The sequence below is a fragment of the Gymnoscopelus braueri genome (genome assembly GCF_963280865.1).
Source record: "Gymnoscopelus braueri genome assembly, chromosome: 4".
Taxonomy (NCBI): Eukaryota; Metazoa; Chordata; class Actinopteri; order Myctophiformes; family Myctophidae; genus Gymnoscopelus; species Gymnoscopelus braueri.
In genome coordinates, this window is record NC_137605.1 from 47900800 (window position 1) to 47924071 (window position 23272).

The window sequence follows — 23272 nt, forward strand, 5'->3', positions numbered from 1 at the left end:
ACACACACACACACACACACACGCACACGCACACGCACACGCACACACCCACACACTCCCACACACTCCCACACACACACTCCTACCTGCCCGTGGGGAATAATGTTGGGACACTCCCGGCCTGACTTACTGACCTGTCAGCTTAATCCAGCTGAATGGGGTCAAGCTCCCGATGAAGCTCTCGGGCCAACGCAGGGATTTAGGTGTTCCACTGCACTCCACGTCTGACATGGACACCATGGTGGCATGCTTCCATGCTGTACTGATGTTGGTATAATCATAGGAGAGATGACAGGCAAACGTTGATCAAAATAACGTTTCTTTAATCAACTAATGCAGATGTTTAACAATAATTGAACTCTTGAGAGCGTAAAATGAAACCAAATGGACCTGTGAGGGTCCATTTGGTTTCATTTCACGCTCTCAGGAGTTAAAGATCTATAAGGGTCCATTTGGTTACCAACTCTCTCATCATTTAGCTGGGGTCTCCGGACCACTGGTTGAGAACCACCGGTGTATTATGCATCTATGCATCTACACACATGTGTTTGTTTGTATGTGTGAGCATAATATTTGTGTGTGTGTGTGTGTGTCCCTCAGATCCTGATAGAGCTGGAAACAGCTCTGCTGGATGACGAGCCCCATTGGTACAAGCTGCAGACGCACGACGTGCCCCCGCCTCGCTCCTCCCCCAACACGCAACGCAGGCAGCTGCACGGAGAGAGTCCCACGCGGAGGCTGCAGAGTATGTATAACGCCCATGGATTCCATCCGATTTCAGTCATTTCTTTAAGATCAAAGACTATTAGAAAACAAACCTTACTGTAGAAAACATGTTCAGAAGTATCTTCCATAATAAAAATCCTAACGGTCTCGGATATTTTATAAAAGCAAAGGCTACAAAGCCTCAATCTGCGATTTATTCACTTATTCACACATACAGCCACTCACGTTGGCTGTATGTAGAATGGCAAGAACATAGGTTTAGAATGATAATAATAAACAATTCACAATTCTACATATTAAAGGATAAGGCAGCCATCATTGTATTTTTGTATCTTATCATCAACATAGCCCAGTCCCAGACAAATATATATATAATTTCAACTACTTACAAGTATGGCCAGTCTTGCCAAAACAATTTTAGCTCATATCCTGGAAGTCATAAACCTCTGCTGTTGTCCAAAATGAACAAGTCCCAGAGCGCTACTGTTGTTTTGGTGAGCATTATTCATCATCCAGATGAACATTGTAACAAGCTTATGAAGTGACGAGTAGGAAGTCGGCCACTGCTCATGCATGGGGACAGAGATCGAAAAAAGCGTTTGCCGTCACTTCATAAAGTTGTTCCCAGGAAAGAAATTGCAATGACCAGGTTCATTGCAATGATGAATTATAGTGCTGAAATAAACAACAGTTTTAGGACCAGAATGTAAGTTGTATGACTTTCAGGTTATGAGCTATTATATTTGTTTTGGCAAAGGACAAACCAATTTACAGCGAATGTGTTCTATGCCCTCGATTTGAAAGTCGTGCGGCTTAGCAATTTGTTTCTATGAATACTTTACAGTAAGTCTATGGGGGATCAAAATGTTCACGATTGACAGCAGTGACGATGTACTGTGTATGTTGATATGTACTTTTGTCTTTGTTGTGCTCGTTACATTCAACCTGAATGCTTCTACAGACAAAGGCTCCTATTCGTACAACTCAGGTAACCCCCCCCCCCCCCCCAAATGTCCAGCCATGGAGCCTTTGAGTGTTGCTTTCCTTCAGTTTGGAGAATGCCTTCTCGTGTCCTGACGCTCCATCCTTTTCCCTGAAGGCTTGCATTTTAATTTTTCTGCTGCCTTACATTAATTTCTGCGAGCTAGCTGGTGGTGTGAGATTGGCTTCTGTTTACACCACTCGTTGGAGACTGAACTCGGGGGGGTTGTAGACTCAAAAGACCACCAGCTCAGTGACCTTGTGGTAGAGTGTCCCCCCCTATGACTGGGGAGGTTGTGGTTCAATCCCCCTGACCGAGTCATATCAAAGACTTTAGAAATGATACCAATACCTCCCTGCTTGGCACTCAGCATCCAGGGTTGTTTGGGGGGCAAGTCCCTGCGACATACTTGTGTCATGTTCAGAGGCTGTACTTGTACATCATGTGACATACTAGCAGTGGTGGAAAACAGTACTCAAATGTTTTACTTAAGTAAAAGTATCAATAGTGCAATGTAGAAGTACTCTTGTTACAAGTGAAAGTCCGGAATTCAAAATGTTACTTGAGTAAAAGTAGAAAAGTGTTGGTATCAAAATGTACTTAAAGTACCAAAAGTAAAAGTTGTAGTGGAGTAAAAGTACAATATTTGCCTCTGAGATGAAGTGGAGTAGAAGTAAAAGTATAGACAATTGGAAATACTCCGGTAAAGTAAAAGTTCCTCACAATTGTACTTAAGTACAGTACTTCAGTAAATGTACTTAGTTACTTTACACCACTGCATACTAGTGCCATGTCACAGGGGGGTGTACTTGTACATCATGTGACATACTAGTGTCATGTCCACTGTGTACATGGTGTACTTGTAGTACATGGTCATGGAGTTTTTCAAAGGGAAAAGGAGCTTGAGGAGACACCCTGCGCCTTCCTCCTCCGTGTACCCTCACAGCACGTTCCTGAGTGTTCATTTAACCCATAAGGGACCATTATTACTTCTCTTACAGAGTTAAATTAACATTTGGAATTGTGCTGTACAGTATACCTGTTGACTCTCCCCCATGTCCTATCCTCTGTATGCAGTCCACTATCTGTTCCTATACAATATTGTGCCTTCACCTCCCTTATGAAAAAGTCGGTATAGGAGGGAAACTCTAACTGTTCTTGTGTTGGTCTGGTGGTGGGGTCTTATGGGTCTTCCAGGTCAAAGAAAGTGTTGGTCTGTGAATTTTGTAGGGGGGGGGGGGCTGACCACACATTTTGTCCTCTGTGGTGTGTCTTTTTTATGTCCTGCCTGTTTAAAAAAAAAAATCCCCCCTTTTAAAAAAATGGGCCAAATACTTGAATTACATTTCAAGCCTCTGCTTGTGCTTTGTGTGTCTTAATTATGAATACTGTATGTAGCGTGGGATTCACTTGACATTCCTACATTATAAACATTTTGATTAATATTCTATATTTATATTATTACTACTGGGCAATAATACATAATAATATGTTAAAGAAACTGTATATCATCCAGTGTTGGTCTTCTATCCAGACCCTAGAGAGAGAGAGTTGAGTCACGCCTCCTGTAGTTCCAAACATTGGAACGTCCTCATTGAGATTCCATTCTCACAATGGGAGTCTACGCTATAGTGTCGTCACTCTCATAGTTATATCACGCTGCTTCTATCCAAAACCTTAACATCTCCTTTTATGGCCTTTACCTCTCTATTCATACGCACTGTATTCAGTGAATGGATACAGTAGGTAAACGTGTGTGTGTTGTTGCTCTCATTCCACTGAATTCTTATTTTGCTGCAGGACTGTTTCGGTGTATTACTTAACTACTGGACATCTTCAGGCTCCTTCTGGCCGTGTTCTGGGTGTTTGTGTGTGTCAGTGCGAGGGTGAAAGAGCTGACAGCTGTAAAAAGAATGATGTTTCTGGTGGTCTGTAGATGAAAAGGTTGGGAGAGGAGGCGCTGTCAGAGAGAGCAGCGCTTTTCTGAAAAAGCACAAGTGTCCATTTGATTTAAAGTTGACTGAATGGGGCAGAAGCGGGGAGGGGTGGCGGTACTTTAAAATGAGGAGAGGAGCGGGATAAGGTGACTTGAAGGATGAAGAGAGAGAGCTGTTAGAGCCAGGCCAATTCTATCCAGCCCCCTACCCCCCCCCCCCCTCCCCTATCCTCACGTTTCAAATTGAACAATTGAATCTGTCATCTTAAATGGGGCCACGGCTCAGCTTGAGGAGAGATCTGGATCATTTGTTACAGTTATTTTTATATATATCGTCGCTGTCGGGGCAGAAACCTCATATCTCCATGTTTCAACTTTTAATGTTTATCTTTTTGTTTTGTAAATGAATGCCCTACATTACAAGATTGCCCCGCAGAAGTAGCGAAAATAGCCGACTTACAAGTTCACAACGCATTGACGTGGCGCGTTGCGAGCTTGTAGATCTGCTATTTGATCTATTTCTGAAGGATCTTGAAAGTTAAAGTGGTTGAGTGTATCTGTGGGTTTTATAAATATTCAACCGATGAAAAGCATTGACAAGAGCTTGTGACTAATTAATAACTACCTCGGATCAATAGGAACACAGGTCATTTCCCCCCAAGTTTCTAAGGACCCCCCCCCCCCCGAAAATGAGTTGATGCATCTCAAGGGGTTTATCCTTCTAATAAAGATAGCTTACTATATACAAGGAATAGTTTTGGACATATAAGGTTTCCAACCGACAGCGCTGATATATATTAGGAGAAATATTGTTTTGGCTTGCCGGTGCCTGCCTGCATTATGCGCAGCACGGTGATGTACAGGAGAGACAGAGCCATCTGAATTCATTGGGTATATAAAGATATATATATACAGTATATATAGTATATCTTCACTGGACGCAGTTCGAGACTTCACTTTAACCAATAAAGATTACAATTATGCTAGGCGTGTCTCGACAGGCACTGGGGGATGAACGAGACCAATGTAAATGAACTTCTCTCTCTCTTCTCCTCTCAATCCCCCCCCCCCCTCCCCCTCCCGCGCTCCCTTCACCTCCACTCCCGCCCTCTTTCTCTCTTTCTCTCTCTCTCTCTCTCTCTCTGCCTTGAAGGATCCCAGAGGATAAGTGACAGTGAGATCTCAGACTACGATGGTGAAGATGGTGTTGGGGTAATAACTGGTAAGACACACATATTGATACAAACCACTCTCTGTCTATGCTTTGTGATTCCAATGATATGAGTCAGGAGTCCAGAAGAGGGTATATGAACCTGCGTTTTACATACCATCATATCTAGTGTTAATCAATGGTGGAAAAAAGTACGAAAATGTTTGATTTAAGTATCAATACTGCAAGAGAGTGTAGAAATACTCTGTTACAAGTAAAAGTCTGGAATTCGAAATGTACTTGAAGTACCAAAAGTAGAAAGTAGGCTACTCATTGCGCAGAATGTCCCGTTTCACAAGTGTTTATGTATAAAATGTATACAAATCTTTTGAAAATAGCAGATCTACAAGCTTGCGACGCATTGCGAGCTTGTAGATCGGCTATTTTCAAATGGCCTAAATGTGTATTGGGGCTTAAGTGGATAATGTATGTTTTGTAATAATGATCAAAATTTACAAAGTAATAGTAACTAAAGTTGTCAAATAATTGTTGCGGAGTAAAAGTACAATATTTGCCTCTCAGATGTAGTGGAGTAGAAGTAAAAGTACTGAAAATTAGAAATACTCCAGTAAAGTAAAAAATACCTCAACATTGTACTTAAGTACAGTACTTGAGTAAATGCACTTTACACCACTGGTCAGGATTCCAGAAGGGTATATGAACCTGTGTCTCCATAGCATCATATCTAGTGTTGACAGGGTATGAACCTGCGTTTCCATAGCATCATATCTAGTGTTAACAGGGTATGAACCTGCGTTTCCATAGCATCATATCTAGTGTTAACAGGGTAAAGCAATGCTGCAGCATCACAGTAAGATGCCTCCCTCTGCACTGGCCTGCTGCTGCTATACACTCAGCTCCAACTGTACCGCCCACGCTGCAACATCACCACCACGCTATGGAGAGAGAGAGAGAGAGAGAGAGAGAGAGAGAGAGAGAGCGAGAGCGCACAGAACAAAACAAAACAGTGCCTATGCCTATGAGGGAAAAGACAGACATCAGATGTGTCAGAGACCGAGGGAGAGAAAGAGAGAGAGAGAGAGCTTGAAGAGAAAATAAGAAAGAGAATACATTACTATAGTGCTCTATCTTCCCAGACAGACAGACAGACAGACAGACAGACAGACAGACAGACAGACAGACAGACAGACAGACAGACAGACAGACAGACAGACAGATAGACAGACAGACAGACAGACAGACAGACAGAAAGGGGGGATGCCTGATGAGAATTTATCTGAGGGAAACCCTTCCTCTTTAACATTCCAACCATTCCCTCAGTGCTCCAGCATGATGCCAGCCTCCCTACCAGGGCAGGGAATACCCCCCTCAGCTCTCTCCTCCTCCTCACACCTCCTCCTCTCTATGCAGACCTCCTCCCAGGGCAGGGAATACCCCCTGATAGATCGATGGTTCCAGCCCTATTGCTCAGATCTTGAAATATACAGCACCTGGAGTGTTGATACTCAGCCTACTGTAGTTTATCAAGTCGGACACTATTTCACAATCTTTGAATACTATTTAGAGCAGTAATAATTACGTCCCCTGAAAGCTGTACAAAGGAAGTTATTTTTTTTTTCAAATAATATTTAACCACTTAACCCATTAAGACCTGAAGCCGATTCTACAAATGTCTTCTAAATCTCAACACTGTTCTGAAAAACGTATGTTTCTATATCAGTAGTGCTCAAACCTTTTCATGTCAAGGACCCCCAAAATTATATGTATTTAGCCGACCGACCCCCATCTCAAAATATTTTGTTCCATGGACCCCCAGAAGCAACGATTTGAGTTAAAAATGTTGGCTTTAAAAATATGTATATTCAAAGATTTGCACACATTTTCATGATTTTTCAAAAATAGCAGATCTACAAGCTCGTAGCGCGGCACTCGGTGCCGCGCTATGAGCTTGTAGATCTGCTATTCACAACGTTGTGAGCTTGTAGATCGGCTATTTTCAAATAAAATCTTGCGGGGAAACTATGATAAGCAGATCTGGCAAACCGTGTTCCCAACCACTGTACCGCGCACTGAGGACCATAGCCTGTCAAACCCTGTTAATTGTCAGTTCAAAGCTCTTGTCTTAGTGTGTATGTGCTTAACAGGCAGACTCTAGCCAGGCGTGAACCCGCACGTCAAGAGAAAGAACGGATTTAATTAGCTCCTGCACGCAATTGATTGCAGAGTTGCATTGTTAGCTGTATGTTGGGAAGAAATAGCAGACATGGCAGCCCCCCCCCCCCCGCCCCCCTTATACGCATAATTACATAATTATACCGCATTTAGAGGTTTTCAGGCATTAATATTGAAGTTTTTGATTGAACAAACTAGTGGACCAGGGTGGCCACATCTGTGTACAGTGTGTTAATATCATATTAATATAACCGCCAACGTAGCTATTTTGTAATGCCACAAAATGTACATAATTCAGCGCTTTTATGGATTTGTGGATCAATCTCGAGTCAATATCATCGCCGTTGTTGGGTAAAAAACCTTGTATGTACAGAACTGTTACTTTTAATAAAAATGGAAAAATGGATTCCAATTGGAACCAATGTAGTTATAATTTAGTCACGCTCTCTTGTTAACACTTTTCATTATAAAGCCCACAGACAGACGTAATAACTTACAAATAAAACGTTTTAAATGTCACAAAAAAAAGCACATGTACAAGCTCCCAACTGTCTTCGCTACGTGTGCATGACCCTGTTGTGCGACGATGTAGCGTTCATTTACAAAAAGACACACAAAGTTGCAAGAATAGGGAGATACAAGGTTTCTGCCCGACAGCAATAATAATGAGAAAGTACAGCTAACAGCCATGCCTTTAATAAAAACAAAAATATTACTTTGTCAAAATGCCTTGAGTGAAGGTTAATGTTGCTCTGTCATTACCTCCCATGTTTTCTTCTAATCTTACTTTTGATTCACGGTTATGTGTAACTCATTTTAATGAGCTATACACTCTATTGAATATCAATCAACTTTAATAGAGCAAAGCATTGACCTTAACCGTAGCTGCTAGCCATGTCTGATTATCGGGTAATGAACTCTTTCAAGTTCAATGGACTAATCAGTCTTGCAGGGAAAATTCATTATAATATTTCAGATTTTTTTTAAGGCTATTTTCATGTTTAATGCACAATGTTATCACAGTGAGTGAATCACACCTTTATTGAAACCTAGTCCTCATTTATTTGAATCTGGAGACTCGGCAAAGTATAAAATGGAAAATCCATCACCTGTACAGTATGGCATTTAACATAACTATTTGAAAGTTTTGTCCTAAACTGCTATGCCTACACATTATGTAGTGGGTTAAAGCAAAGTACACACTCGGGAGGAATTCATCTGCATTACATGTACATTATTAGTTAGTTATTAGTCCATCAACGTATTTAATTTATACTTGTACATTATACTACTGTATATACACATATTGAACTTGACAAAAATGAGGTATTTTCAACCGGAGAAAAAAAAGTGTGATGGTCGCACAGCTCGTTGCCACGACGCAAGAAAGGATTTTAATAGGAAACCAACATTTCGACCTTACACAGAGGTCTGTGTGTGCACACTTTTTTCCTCAAAAGAAAAAACCTAAAAACTCCTGTTATGTTGATGGTTAAAAAAGTCCCTGAACCCTTTCACTCTCTTTCTCTTTGCCCTCCTCCTTTCCTTACATTCCTCTGTCTCTTTCCCATCCGTCCTCACCCTCCTCTTCCTCCTCCAGACTACCGGACAAACGGTCGAGACCTCCAGAGTTCCACCTTGTCCGTCCCGGAGCAGGTGATGTCATCCAACCACTGCTCCAGGTCGGCAGACATCAACCGGGCACGTTCGCGTTCTCCCAGCGTCCCCCCGCCCTCCAGGTATAACCACCGGTTATCAGTCTAGCATTTCAGAGTTACAATCACTTTATTGTCACATCACACGTTGACAGGTGTAATGTAGTGGGTCAAATATTTGTTTGTGCGAAGCTCCATTATTTTTTAGTTTTCAGGAAAGGGGGGGGGGGGGGCAGAGACAGGGAGAGTAAGGAGAAAAACACATACGGTAGGAAAGAAAGGTCAAGAGTTATGTGCATTTATACATATAGAATAAAAAACCTTTACATGAGGTTAAACATAAGGTGAAAAAAAGTAGCTGGTATGTAAATGAAGTGAGACATAAGGTGAAAAAAGTAGCAGGTATATATACATGAAGTTACACATAAGGTGCAAAGAGATAGCAGCAGCTGAAGTGCATGAGGTACAGTACTGGTAACGGTATACATAGTCTTATGTGCTAGTGACAGTTCACATTTAAAAAAAGGAAGGTAAAATCCACATGGTAATCCTTTTCTGACCAATGCTTTCTGGGTAATTGTGATTTTGTGATCTGTTTTAGCTGTTCTCTTGTATACGCTCATCTGATGATGATGATGATGATGATGGTGTTGTGTGTCTTTGTTTAAATAATAATAATACTAATACAATAATAAAATTTTCCAATGACATTTGCGAGGAGCCACTGTTTGGAAATCCCATATCAGTCGCGAGCGATTCTACGCAGATGATACGCAGATGATCTCAACAGTACTAAACCCTCAGTGTTAATTTATCCATTTGTAACCCTGATAGAGTACAAAATGGAAGGGTCCATTTGGTTCCATTTTGTACACTCTCAGAGTTAAATTCACGCTGAGGATTTTTTTTTGTTTTTACTGTGTCGTTCCATACACCAAAATTTCCAGCCACAACATATCCTCCCCTCGGCCCATAGAGGGCAGTGTGTTTAGTGTACGGTACGGTACTATAGGGGGGTGATCCAGTCCGCTTCTGTCATATACACAGCAGAGGTCAGGACCCGGAATACGACCCCGGCGGTGGGGGGTCCCAGTACAGCTCTTCCTCTAGACTGGAACTGGACCACCCCACTGTGTCTGAAGACAGCTACTCCCCTGACAGGTATACCCCATACACCTGAGCTTACACACCGCCGGCCGTGTATACTGTATGCTGGTCAGCAACACACTGGCAAATCTCCTCTGTGTTTTCCTTTAGCCCATTCAATCCGGGAAACGCATCTGTGTGTCATTTTAGATTTTCAGCTATTCAAAAATAGCAGATATACAAGCTCATAGCGCGGCACCGAGTGCCGCGCTATGAGCTTGTGCCGCGCTATAGCGCGGTACCCGCGCTATAGCGCGGCACCGAGTGCCGCGCTATGAGCTTGTAGATCTGCTATTTTTTAAAAAATCTTGATCATTCTGTGCAGATCTTTGAATACATATATTTTTTTAAAGAACATTTTTAACTCAAATCTTTTGCTTCTGGGGGTCCCTGGAACAACATATTTTGATGGTGGTCGGCGGCCAAACAACAAATAACTTTTTTCAACCTTTAAGAAAAATGTCAAGGACCACCCCCCCGAAGCAAAGATTTGAGTTACAAATGTTCGCTTTAAAAATATACATATTCAAAGATTTGAAGATATTTTCAAGATTTTTCAAAAATAGCAATGTGAGTGCCGCGCTATGAGCTTGTACAGTATATCTGCTATTTTTCGAATAGCCACAGAAATCTAAAAAGTGACACAGATACTTTCCCGGTCTTAATGGGTTAACTCTGAGAGAGTATAAATAGAACCAGAAAGGACAGGCAAACGGGGTCCATTTGGTTCCATTTGTACGCTCTCGGGTTACAAATAGATGCATTAACACAGGATTTTTACCGTGCACACGCATGTACATAATGCGAGCGTGTAGGGCTGGGCAATATATCGATGTTATATCGATGTTGTGATGTGAGACTAATAGATGTCGTCTTCGTTGTCATCGTAATATCATGACATGACAGAAGTGTTGTCTTTTCCTGGCTTTAACGGCTTTAAGTAAAGAGATCATTTTCTGAACTTACCTGACCGTTCTAGCTGTTCTATTATTTTCCTTTATGTATTATACAGTCATTACTGGTGAATATTTATCAAAAAAGAAAATCTAAATGCTTTCTGAAAGCAACAGTCCCAAGTCCACAATATCGTTACAATATCGATATCGAGGTATTTCGTCAAAAAAATACCGCGATATTTGATTATGGCCATATCAGCCCAGCCCTACAAGCGTGCATGAACAGATGCAATGCAAATGCGTGTGGGTGCCGACATGCAGATACATGTAGCATTATGCAAAGTGGCCTTTTAGCCTTATACGCTGCCTTGTGGTTAGAGAGTGTCCGCCCCTTGCGTATATGGGAGGTCCGGGTTCAGTCCCCGGCCCGAGTCATACCAAAGACTATAACATGGTATACCCAATGGCTCCCTGCTTGGCATTCAGCGTCAACAGTTGCATTGGGGGGTAAGTCCCTGTGACATACATAGCACCATGTCCAGGGGGTTGTAGGCTACTTGTGCATCAAGCTGCCTCAGGCTATGGAAACAAGGAGATAGGTTCCTGACCTATGGGCCACATGGCTACTTACTACTTCCTTTGCCTTAAAGGGATAGTTCACCCCCAAAATGACTTTTTTTCTATCGATTAGTCACCCCATTTTTTTTTGTTTTTGTCGCATTCCTAAGCCAATAATTTGATGACCGTCAGCGGTTCCGCTAGGAGACACAAAGAGTCTCCTACCGGAACCGCTGCCTACCGGTCCGCTGGTCATCAAATTATTGGCTTAGGAATGCGACAAAAACGAAAAAATATCCATGAATTCAAGTCTCCATGGGGTGACAATATTTTTTTGGGGGGTGAACTATCCCTTTAAACTCTTTGGAAACATCATTTCAGTGTGACTATCACCCAGTCCTTAAATAGCATCCTGCCACTTTCCCCAAGAAAGTCTTCAGTAAAAACCTGCGCTGATGTCATACAGTACCTCTGCTTCCTACAAGCTCACATGCAACGCGTTGTGGGCTTGTAGATCTGCTATATGTTCGGCATGTGACACTGTAGAAATTACGTTATTTTATTTTTTTTGCTGTACTATGGTTAAGCTGTTACACCACGCGATTGGATCATAGTTTTAGTATCACATTGTAAACAGCAACATTTTTATTGTTTAATAATTTGTTTTGTTAATTGTTAATTTATTGTTTTCATTTATTTATGAACATTTGGGCTGGCGTGGAATTCAACTTGTTCATATGTATTTGTCCTCAAAGGGCTGTCGCAACAACCTGTTTCACTTCTCCTTCCCCGTTCAAAAATCTATGAAAACACATGGAATACTTTGAGGAGAACAAATGTCTTTATAATGTCACTGTACGTAGTGAATGAATGAGTGGTCAAGGGGAAATGGTCAGTCATCCTCGATCAGCACACATTTTTCTGTCAATGTCTGTCCGAGACTCCAGAGTTCACTCACAGCCGTGGCACTGCTAGGCCTTAGCTAACCCCCGAACCCCCCCACCCGCTCTAACCCATTAAGACCTGAGGCGATTCATTTTTTTTTCTTCCTACATCCTAAAAAAAACCTTTTTTGTTTAGAAAAAAAAATCTAAAACATTTTTTTTCAAGATTAAAAAAAAATAGCAGATCTACAAGCTCATAGCGCTGCACTCGGTGCCGCACTATGAGCTTGTATATCTGCTATTTTTGAATAGCCAAAGAAATCTAAAGTGACACAGGTGCGTTCCAGGTCTCAATGGGCTAATTAACTTTATTTCATATTTCAGAAGCACAGCCTAAATCAACATCAATACACGGGAAATGCACTTATTATCTAAATTGTCTGTGACAGAGCTCACTTGACTGTATATTTCAGTGCCTTAAATTGAACAGCTTTTCAGTTATTTATTGAAAACAGCTGAAAATGACACACAAAATGACTCATGGGCAATTATGGAACTATGGAATATGGAATTATGGAACAAACATGAAACATCTTTGAATTATTGTGGGAACGTGAATGAAATGTTTTTCCTGGTTATAGTATTTTGATGATTCTGTGTCATTTGTGTATGTTTTTTTTGTTTATGTTTAGTTTCTTTCAAGTTTTCAAGTTTGGGTTATCTTTTTTTACATGTATTTATGTACATGACCCCATGAAATTCAAATCTCCAGTATATATCCAGCGTATAGTATGATAGACTGGCAATTCAATCATACAGGAACTGTGAATGTGTTCTGTAGCTCAGATGGGGGTGACAAACAGCAGGACTCTGCTCCGCTGTTTGTCACCCATCCTTCTCCAGTGTGACCACTGCTGATGACATCCATCTACAGTATCTGTTGGCCACAGCTGGGGAAGACATCTCTCTCTCTCTCTCTCTCTCTCTCCCTCTCTCTCTCTCTCTCTCTCTCTCTCTCTCTCTCTCTCTCTCTCTCTCTCTCTCTCTCTCTGTCATGTTACTCTGCCATGTTTCCTCTTGTCTTAACCTACTTCTGTATCTAGCACGCTATACATTTTGTCTTTACCTCTACCACCTTTTCTTCCATCCCTCTCCCTCTCTTCCTCTGCCCCATTGAACCATCTCTCTCTCTCTCCGTCCCCTCCTCCTCCTCCTCCTCCTCCTCCTCCCTCTCCGTGATGTGGCCCTGCAGCCATTATCTCACCCTACCTCCTCCAAGCAGACACACTGAGCCTATCGATGATCCTGAAAAGGAAAACCCCAGGTAGACCTTTATACCTGAGACTGCATGAAGCCCCCCCTCCTCCCCCAAACCCCCAAACCCACCCCCCTCCACAGAATCTTAACCAGCAAGGCTTCCAAATCTGGGAGTTGAATTATGGCACTGACACTAGTGGCACAGACTCTGCAGTGTTACAGCTGATTTAATTCTTGGTTGCCACGTGCCAACCAGTGGTGGAAAAAGTACTCAAATGTTTTACTTAAGTAAAAGTATCATTATTACTGCAATGTAGAAATACTCTGTTATTAGTAAAAGTCCGGAATTCAAAATGTACTTGAGTAACAGTACAAAAGTATCGGCATCAAAATGTACTTAAAGTACCAAATTAAAAGGACTCATTATGCAGAATGTCCCATGTCAAGTTTTGAAATGTATAAACATCTTTTGAAAATAGCAGATCTACAAGCTCACAATGCGACGCATTGTGAGCTTGTAGATCGGCTATTTTAAAATGGCCGAAATGTATATAGGGCTGAAGTGGGTAATGTATGTTTTGTAATAATATTCAAAATCTATAAAGTAAATAGTAAATAAAGGTTTCAAATAAATTTAGTGGAGTAAAAGTACAATATTTGGATCCCAGATGTAGTGGAGTAGAAGTAAAAGTATTGGAACTTGGAACACTCAAGTAAAGTACAAATAACTCAAAATTGTACTTAAGTACAGTACTTAAGTAAATGTACTTAGTTGCTTTACACCACTGGTGCCAACGTGCTGTGAGCTTGTAGATCGGCTATTTTCCATGCTCGAACGCGGCTCGCAAGCGAGTATAAATCGGGCGTTGATCTGTGCAGAGCATACACTGCAGAGCGAGGATTTGACTCCCTTTAAATGCTGAAGTTAGGTGTACCAACGTGCCTAAACTGCAGTTAAGGGCTGTTCGCACCAACCACGATAACTATAACTAACTATAACTATAAAGTTAGTTTTAAAAGTCAAGTGGATGGCAGAGTCCACACCACAACTATAATAAAGGTGATGGTGACCGATATAGCTATCGCTATAGTTATAGTGCTTGGCGTGAACTGTAAACTGCCCTTTTAGAGGGAGATAAGCATCACAGAAAACATGGCTCTCTAGCTAGGAAGCTGATTTCTACCCATAGCAATGACTGGACATTGTCAGTGCCGTCATTGCCTAGTTATCAGTGCCACTGTACGAGAGTCCCCACAACATCCATACACGTCATCCACCCAGTATCTACATTCTCTGTCTGCCTCTCCTCATTTCAGAATCATGAACTCTTTAGAAGCATTCTTTCCATTGTAAATGATAAGGTACAGTCCATTTCATGGACAAGTAAGAGTGACAGATAATGAATATTTTATTGTGTCATTTGATTTCAGTCAGCAAATAATATTCTGTATCAATACTGTGAATGAATTATAAGTGGCTTGTGTTTTTTTGTTTGTTTGTTTTTTTGTGTGTGACATTTTGTCCAGCAGAGGAGGTTTCCTGTGCCAATTGTGTTGAAATATACTCATGTTATACTTGCATATTACAATGCATTATGTACATACATTGGTGTCGTAGAAAGGCCGTTTGTTGTGGATCAAATCACAGCAAAACCAGGAATCCTTTTAAAAGCTAGGAGGGTATTCCACACTTTTCTTTTCCACATTTCTATTTTCCTGCTTCGCCCCCTTTTCCTTTCAAAGTAATGAAATACTGACCAGTTGTGATATCTTTTCGCCAGCCGCAACCACCGTGTGTACCCCCCCCTGTGTCGAGAGGAGGCAGTCAGGTTACTGCGTTCCACTAGGATGTCCCGTACCAATTCGGAAGGCGCCTACTCTTCTTCCGACTTTGACTATGAGAGGTATCAACACGCAAGCGCCACTGTTATATATATATATCCGTGCATCCGCCGTCTTGTGGTCCCTCCTGAAAGTTGTCCCCCTTTTTATTTATCTGTGACCGTGAAACCGTGATGACTAGAGAATGATACCACCCCCCCCCCCCCCCCCCCCCCGTCTGATATCTGTGTTTTGTGGGGTAAAAAAAAAAGTCATCACAGCTCTGGTGAACGTTGTGTAGAATATAAAAACAACAACTCACAACTGCCTCTGCATGGTAGTTTAGTCACCGAGGCCGTGAGCTCCGTAACGTACGCAGGTTGTACAGTATATGACGGTTAACCCTTTAAGACCGGGAACGCATCTGTGTCATTTTATAGATTTATTTGGCTATTCAAAAATAGCAGATATACAAGCTCATAGCGCGGCACCGAGTGCCTCGCTATGAGCTTCGTGAACATTTGTGCAAATCTTTGAATATATATATTTTTTAAAGCAAACATTTATAACTCAAATCTTTGCTTCTGGGGGATTCTACAAATGTCTTCTCAATCCTAACAGTTTAAAAAAAAAACGTACGTCGCTATAATCAGTGGTTCTCAAACTTTTTTGAGAACTTTAGTTTTTTTCAAAACAAGCAAAGATTTGAGTTAAAATGTTCGCTTACAAAAAAAATATATATTCAAAGACTTGCACACATTTTCACGATTTTTGATAAATAGCAGATCTACAAGCTCATATGAGCTTGTAGATCTGCTATTTTTGAATAGACAAAGAAATCTAAAAATGACACACAGGTGCGTTCCCGGTCTTAAAGGGTTAACAACAGTACACCATATGACACCATATACCACAGGTGTACTGTTGTCTTTTGTAGTCGTTCCTGTTTGTGTACCGTGTCCAGTATACCCCCCAGTGGTACACTGGGGCAGTCATGTCTGTGATTAGTGTATAATTAATGTCCTGTCTGTGTCATATGGGCGAGTCCTCACTGCTCACCCATACAGTACATCAGCATCTCTGATGCTTCTCTCTGAGCTCAGCGTAGCTCCATCTGTCAAGTCTCTGTTGGTGCTGGAGCTTATATTGTTGTCGCCTCGTGTGTGTGTGAGTCTGGGGGGCCGCCGGGTCCGACCGTGCATCAATAGCACCCCCCCCCCCCTCCCTCCCCTCCCGTTCTGTACCGTCTCGTCCGGTCCTGTCCCCAAGAACCACAGCAGTTGGCATGCCACTGAAAAGTGTGACCTGGTTGAGCCTGGTATGTCTGTCTGTCTGTTTCTCTCTCTCCGTCTGTCTGTGTATCTCTCTCTCTCTCTCTCTCTCTCTCTCTCTCTCTCTCTCTCTCTCTCTCTCTCTCTCTCTCTCTCTCTCTCTCTCTCTCTCTCTCTCTCTCTCTGTGTCTGTGGAGTAAAACATGAAGTCCTTGGAATGCAGCCTGAGAGCCTGACTGACTTTATTAAAGTGTCACAAAGTTTCCCTACGATCAACCCTGGTTCCACTCTCTCTCTCCGTTTCACTCTGTCTGTTTGTGCTTGTCTTTCATTGTCTCCCTGTCTCTTTGGCTCTCTCTTTGACCTCACACTCTTATGCTGAGTTTCGATATAGCAGTCCAGCGTTTTTTATTCTTTTTGTCTTTTTCATTTCAGTTTAAATTAGATATTTGCTGAAATTGCAGTCGTATACCATTATTAAATTACTTTTTTTTAACATTTTTTTTGGGCTTAGTTTAAGTTTAGTTTTTATTAGTTTTAGTGTTAGTTTCAGTTAGTTTTAGTTTTCAGTTTTTTATTGTAATATGGGTAGTCAGGGGCGAGATTCACAAAGCTCCGAAAAATTGTGAAAATATGCGTCTACACGCTCGCAACACACAGCAATGCATTTTGACGTTTTTTTAAAGATTTTTTTTTGCTATTGACAAAGACTAAAACTAAAGATTTTTTCTCTATTGTTTTAGTTAGTTTTGTAAACACATAATGTAGTTTAAGTTAGTTGTCGTTTTTTTCTAAAATGCTTTGTCAATTCTAGTTTTCGCTATTTTGTTAGTTTTAGTTAACTATAATAACAGAGCAGATTCTGCTTAAACGGAGTGACAGAGAGAGAGGGAGAAAGGAGGAGAGAAATGTGGGCAGAGAAGAGGCAATAAAAGGCATGTGGAGAGTGGAAAGTGTGTGGAAGTGCAGAAAGGACAGAGTGAATGCTGGTGGAGTTTGAACCCCATGGCAACTCTTAGTTTAGTGAGTAGTATCTCCCCAAGGCTTGATTCTTTTTTTCTGACTTGTTATGTTGTTTAAATGCATCTCCCCAGAGTTTCTCTCTGTCTGGGACATACAGTAACCTGTAGCATGTAACCACAGACACCGCAAGGCATCAAGGACACTGATCCTTCGTGCTTGACGTAAATCCCACGAGAATATACAGTGCAACTGTGCAATGCCGGTGAACCACAAGCAGAACGGCGGAAGAAGTACTCAGACTTTTTTACTTGAGTAAAAAGTATCAATACCGCAATGTAGAAATACTCTCCTGTATTCAAAAGTTTACTTGAGTCAAAGTACAAAAGTATTGCCATCAAAATGTACTTAAAACTACCAAAAGTAAAAGCACTCATTATGCAGAATGTTCCATTTTATTAGTTGTCAAAATCTGTGTAAAATAGCAGATCTGCAAGCTCACACTCAATAGTGGGAGAATTTTGCGACCTGGCCGTGTCCCTTTATCCATCACACCACCACGCCTAATGAGATGTGTGATTCATAACGGACATTACCTGCACTGTTCTTAGCCATAAATCCACTGACTGTAATGACCTCGGGATGGGAGCCCACTAATGATTATGATGATGATCATCGCCGTACATGATCGTAATAATAAAGAATACTAAATAAAAACCAGCGAAGGAAAGGTTGAGGCTGCTTAAGGTCAGTGACTGATGAAACCCTGTGTGAAGTGACCGTTTTTCAATACTTTATACTGCTACTCCACTAAATCTCAGAGGCAAATATTTTTTACTCCACTACAACTATTTGAAAAGTCAGTTTGTAGATTCAGATCATTTATATACAAAACATGAATTAACCAATTAAGCTCTATTTTATTCTTTGTCTATTCGAAAATAGCTGATCTACAAGCACGCGAGCGTGTGGATCAGCTAGCTTTTCTAAAAAAAAAAAAGTGTGCCAAATTTTGACGTTTAATTTGGTATACTGTAAGTATATTTTTAAGCCAAAACTTTTGTACTTTTACATTTAACCGGGTATTTGAATATTGTGGTAGCGCTACTTCCGTAACCCCAGCACAGATAACAGAAAAGATACTAGTGTAGAGCTCGGGGTGACTCTGGTCAACCATATGTCATTTAACCCATTCAATCCGGGAACGTATCTCTGTGATTTTAGATTTCTTTGGCTATTTTAAAATTGCAGATATACAAGCTCATAGCGCGGCACAGAGTGCCGCGCAATGAGCTTGCAGATCTGCTATTTCTTTTAAATCGTGAAAATGTGTGCAAATCCTTGAATATATATATATTTTAAAGCGAACATTTGTAACTCAAATCTTTGCTTCTGGGGGTTCCCTCCCTGGAACCAAATATTTTACAAAAATATTAGCTGTAAAAAAATATATTTTCAAAGATTTGCATTGAAGTGGTTAAGTGAAAAATCTGAGTACTTCTTTTACCACTACCACTGTACCATTGGCTGGGATGCAAAAGGAAGTACCTCCTCTACTGGACAGATGTTTAACTAGCAATTGTTCACCCTGCTTTTAGACACTACAAGACTGTCACAAGAGCCACCTGGTTCACACAATTCTACGTTCAAATTTACAAACACTGGACTGACCTTCCCAAAGTCTTTCCCAGAGGCTTGTCTGCAGTCAGTCCCCGATCCCATACATTTAGTCACAGAGTGACAAATCTGAGCAGTTCAAATAAATCTTTTAGTGTCTAATATGCCCTGACAGAAGTAGCCGTCACTTTTAAGTTATTGTGCTGGCTGCTGTATTTCATTTGATCGGTTGTTGTGTTTTCTATAGTGTAATGCAGTGGTTCTCAAAGTGACCCCCCCCCCCCCCCCAGGGGTCCTTGAGGGGGTTCCAGGGGGTCCCCAACAAAATGTCTTAATATAGCATCACAATCAGTTTAACCACTTTATTCCTAAATACAGTAAGCTACATCGGCTATTTGAAAATAGCCGATCTACAAGCTCACAACGTGGTGCTGTGCGACACGTTGTGAGCTTGTAGATCTGCTGTTTTCAAATTATTCTTGAAGGGAAAATGTGGGGAAAATGCAAATCTTGGATGCGGTGGCACCATATTTTCAGATGGGGATCTGCGGCCAAATATGTATTCATTTGGGGGACCAGTTTGAGAGCCACTGTTCTATAGTAAAATAGGATGACAAAATGGAATTTATTCTATCAAACATAATGATCTTTATCCTGACAACTATAGAAATTAATTAAGGCAGTGAGTGACTATAATGTACTGTATATAAACCAGTAAGTTTGATGGATTAAGTCTTGTTTAGTGTATGCAATCCTCTCATTGATTATTGTCCAACAATGCAGTATTTGAACTATTTATAGCAAATATATATTGTATTTAATCATACTGTATGCATGTTTTGCACCTCTGTATGATCACATCTCCTGAGATATACAGTATGTATGTATATATATATATTCAGTATCAAGTGGGCTGATATGAATAGTACTGCTTATTCTGATGTATTTCCTGCAGTGCCTTTATACTTTATACAGTTTGTGTAAAATGCTCTTTTTCATGCCAAATTCTTTCATATGATGCACACAATAGGTCAATAATAAGTCAACTTCAATTCTTGAGAAACCTCATCCACGGCTACAACCGACCCTATGTTTACCCTGCTCGAGTAGTCTAATTCCGATTAGCTCATATGTATGCCTCCTCGCCTCTTCCGTTCTCCGGTGTTACAGTGAAATTGGTGACCTTCCGAAATATGTGACCATCATTTAGGCCACGTATATATAATCGCTCAGACATTGACAGTTATGTCCACAAGATGGTCACACATTTTGGCAGGTCACACATTTCACCGTAACAGTCCATGGCGAGGAGGAGGCAGAACTTTGAGCATTGGAATATTGGCTATTGTATGTACACACTCACCCATCACCAAACAATACATTCCTAACCAGCTCTGAGGAGCCCTGAGGATTCCGTCGACACGCCTCTGATGGCCAGCGCACCACAAGGGCCCCAACATATAAGTACCATCCGGGACCTATATCCGGCCCCCCTTTGTGATCATAATAGCCTCCAATGCATCCCACCACCCCATTGTTGGGCGCCCACTGAGCACCTTGCCTTATCTTCTCAATAACCTCCATAGGAACCACGGATCCATGGATAGACACGAGTATCCCAGCAGGTCCCGTTCGGCAGACCAGCGGCCCACAATAGAGCGGCCCGCCTCCCGCTCGCGCTCCACCGAACGTCCCCAAGACTCGTCGATCATGAGGTCTATGCCGTCTCTACCGTCCGGGAGGTCTGCCCCTCCCTCGCCTGCCCCGACGAGGTGTGACCCCCAGATCAGCTACGCCGCCGTAGCGGCTATAGCGCTTATAGCTGTGGGCTATAGTATAGCTCACAGCCGAACCCCCCCCCCCCCCTCCCACCCACCCCCCCTTACCCTCCTGACCATCAAACTGAACTAATCCACAGAATGAAGGAGAAACACCACCACCCATCACCCCTCTACCCAAACCCCCAACCCCACCCCAAACTCACCCCACATCACCTCACCTCGCAACAACCACTCCACCCAACCACCCAGCAAGCTTACCACTTTTATTTTCTGTGTGCCCCAAAAGTACCAGTGCCATATTTTCTTTTCCCCCCCCCCATCATGTTCCAAGCACGAAATCCTGATGCTGTAGATACAACAGCACTAACCTGTTTTTATTATTATTTCCCCCTTGTTGTTCTTTTCTTTTTCTTTGGCACACGCTGCTCATGCACTGTATTGAGTATAGCGGCGATGGGGCTGACAATTTGTGTCATGTTATGTGTTATGTGTTTGTTATGTGTTTTAAGTTTTTTTATTTCAATACTAACATTACCTAATGCACTTTTCTCCTGTGATGTGAATTCGTTTTTTTCTTGTTGTTTTATTTGAGTTGAACCCCCTTTTGGAGGCCGTTCGAACGCATGGTCGCACTGGTCTGTTGTCTCCGCATTGAAGTCCTTTCTCTGTGCAGCTTGATGGGTGGACTGTACAGTACATGATGGGTGGACTGTACAGTACATGATGGGTGGACTGTACAGTACATGATGGGTGGACTGTACAGTACATGATGGGTGGACTGTACAGTACATGATGGGTGGACTGTACAGCACATGATGGGTGGACTGTACAGTACATGATGGGTGGACTGTACAGCACATGATGGGTGGACTGTACAGCACATGCGATTGACATCTTGCATCTCTTGTTGCAGATCAGTACCCTACAGTTGATGTTGCCTATGTCATGTGCCAAATACCATCGCTAATGTGCATTGTACACTTTTGGTAGATTACTGTCTCTGTTGTAACGATGCTTCTTGTCAATAACTTGTATTCTGTTCGAAAGCTAGTTATCACCAAATAACCTTGTTTCAACAGAGACATCTACCAAACAAACACAAATTTCTGAACTTTTTGTTCAATGTTTATATAATTCATTTGGAGATGAATTATACCAGACTTGAAGTCAGTAGGGTCTGCGCTGAGATGTTGAACTCTACCTCATTCCATAATCACATTTAAATCAGTTGAACAATGTCACACTTTTGCTAACACATGCTTTAATGTGTGTGTCTGCACCCATATGCATATTGCAAAATGCAGCTACGTGTGAACAGTGTTAAACACACAAAACGCTCACCACGCAGCACATGCTCAACTCAAAGCCTATGAAACTACTGAATGTGAATTTAAATGAGTACATTTTATATACAGCACTATAGTGGGTCTATAGATTACCATTATGAATACCTATAGATCGAATGGATCTACCAGTGCTGCAGTATCAGCTTCCTCTGATGCTAAATAATAAGAGCAGCTCCCGCTGAGCATGACAATGATTGCACGATTACACATACAGTATGTGAACCGACATACAGTATGAATAACTGACATAATCCTCTCTCAGTCTGTGGTTTATCACCAATCCCCTTATCATCCAATCCCTAGACGAGTGGATAATGTCACACATTATTGAGCAATTATAGTCCCCTGATCACAGCAACTCTACCTGGTTTTTATTTCCTCATTTTAAATCAATGTTTCTTTCAGGGTTGCAACTATTGATGATCTTCTTAGTGATTATTCAATCGAGAAGCGTGTTTTGTTTATATATCTACAAATCAATTAAGCACTTAAGCGTTATTTTATACTTCATTGCACAACAGTGTTAAAAAAATATTTTAAAAAAATAGTGAAAATAACCCTAAAAAACGCATTGCATCGTGACACGTTGTGAGCTTTTAGGTTGATTATTTTCATAATTTTTGCATTTTTTGTTTTACGTCAAGACCCGGAGACCTACATTCACAACTATCCTGATGTAATTCTCACTGGGTTCACGCTGCTCTGTGTCCAACAGGGCCCATCCTCGTAGTGGATCGGTCCAAACCAGCCCCGCCGGAACCCCTACGTCCAGCAGACGAGGTCGACAACTACCGATGCTTCCGCCACCAGAGAAGGGGAGAAGTAAGTCATCCCATTTATTTATTTTTACAAAAACACTGTGCGCTTTATATTTTTCCAGTTGATGTGTCCATATACGGTATGTAGAGTGACTTTAAAAGCTATGTGTTTGATTGAGGACCTCCCTCTGTTGTTTTGAAGCCAGACCTGTCTACGAAGCGTATTTCAGTGCAGTGGTATGTTTCTGTTACTTGATCTTACAATGAGATATGGCTCATATCCCTGAGCAAGAAATCTAGTTTGCCCACAGTTGCTGTTACTGACCCCCCTGGTC

General features: G+C 41.6%; 1 protein-coding gene across 3 annotated transcripts in view; it reads left to right on the forward strand.

Moving 5' to 3' along the window:
- The window catches only part of rims2a (regulating synaptic membrane exocytosis 2a), a gene marked incomplete at its 3' end in the record, with an annotated part of 136647 nt that overhangs the window by 39772 nt on the left and 73603 nt on the right, over positions 1–23272 (forward strand). For 2 of the 3 annotated variants that reach the window (XM_080426402.1, XM_080426403.1), the window contains exons 11-17: positions 601–745; positions 1688–1714; positions 4798–4866; positions 8588–8726; positions 15165–15287; positions 20639–20824; positions 22895–23001. In XM_080426402.1, coding sequence (XP_080282528.1) covers positions 601–745; positions 1688–1714; positions 4798–4866; positions 8588–8726; positions 15165–15287; positions 20639–20824; positions 22895–23001 — 796 coding nt within the window. The remainder of the gene's footprint in view (positions 1–600; positions 746–1687; positions 1715–4797; positions 4867–8587; positions 8727–15164; positions 15288–20638; positions 20825–22894; positions 23002–23272) is intronic. The other variant, XM_080426404.1, reaches the window with a different exon arrangement.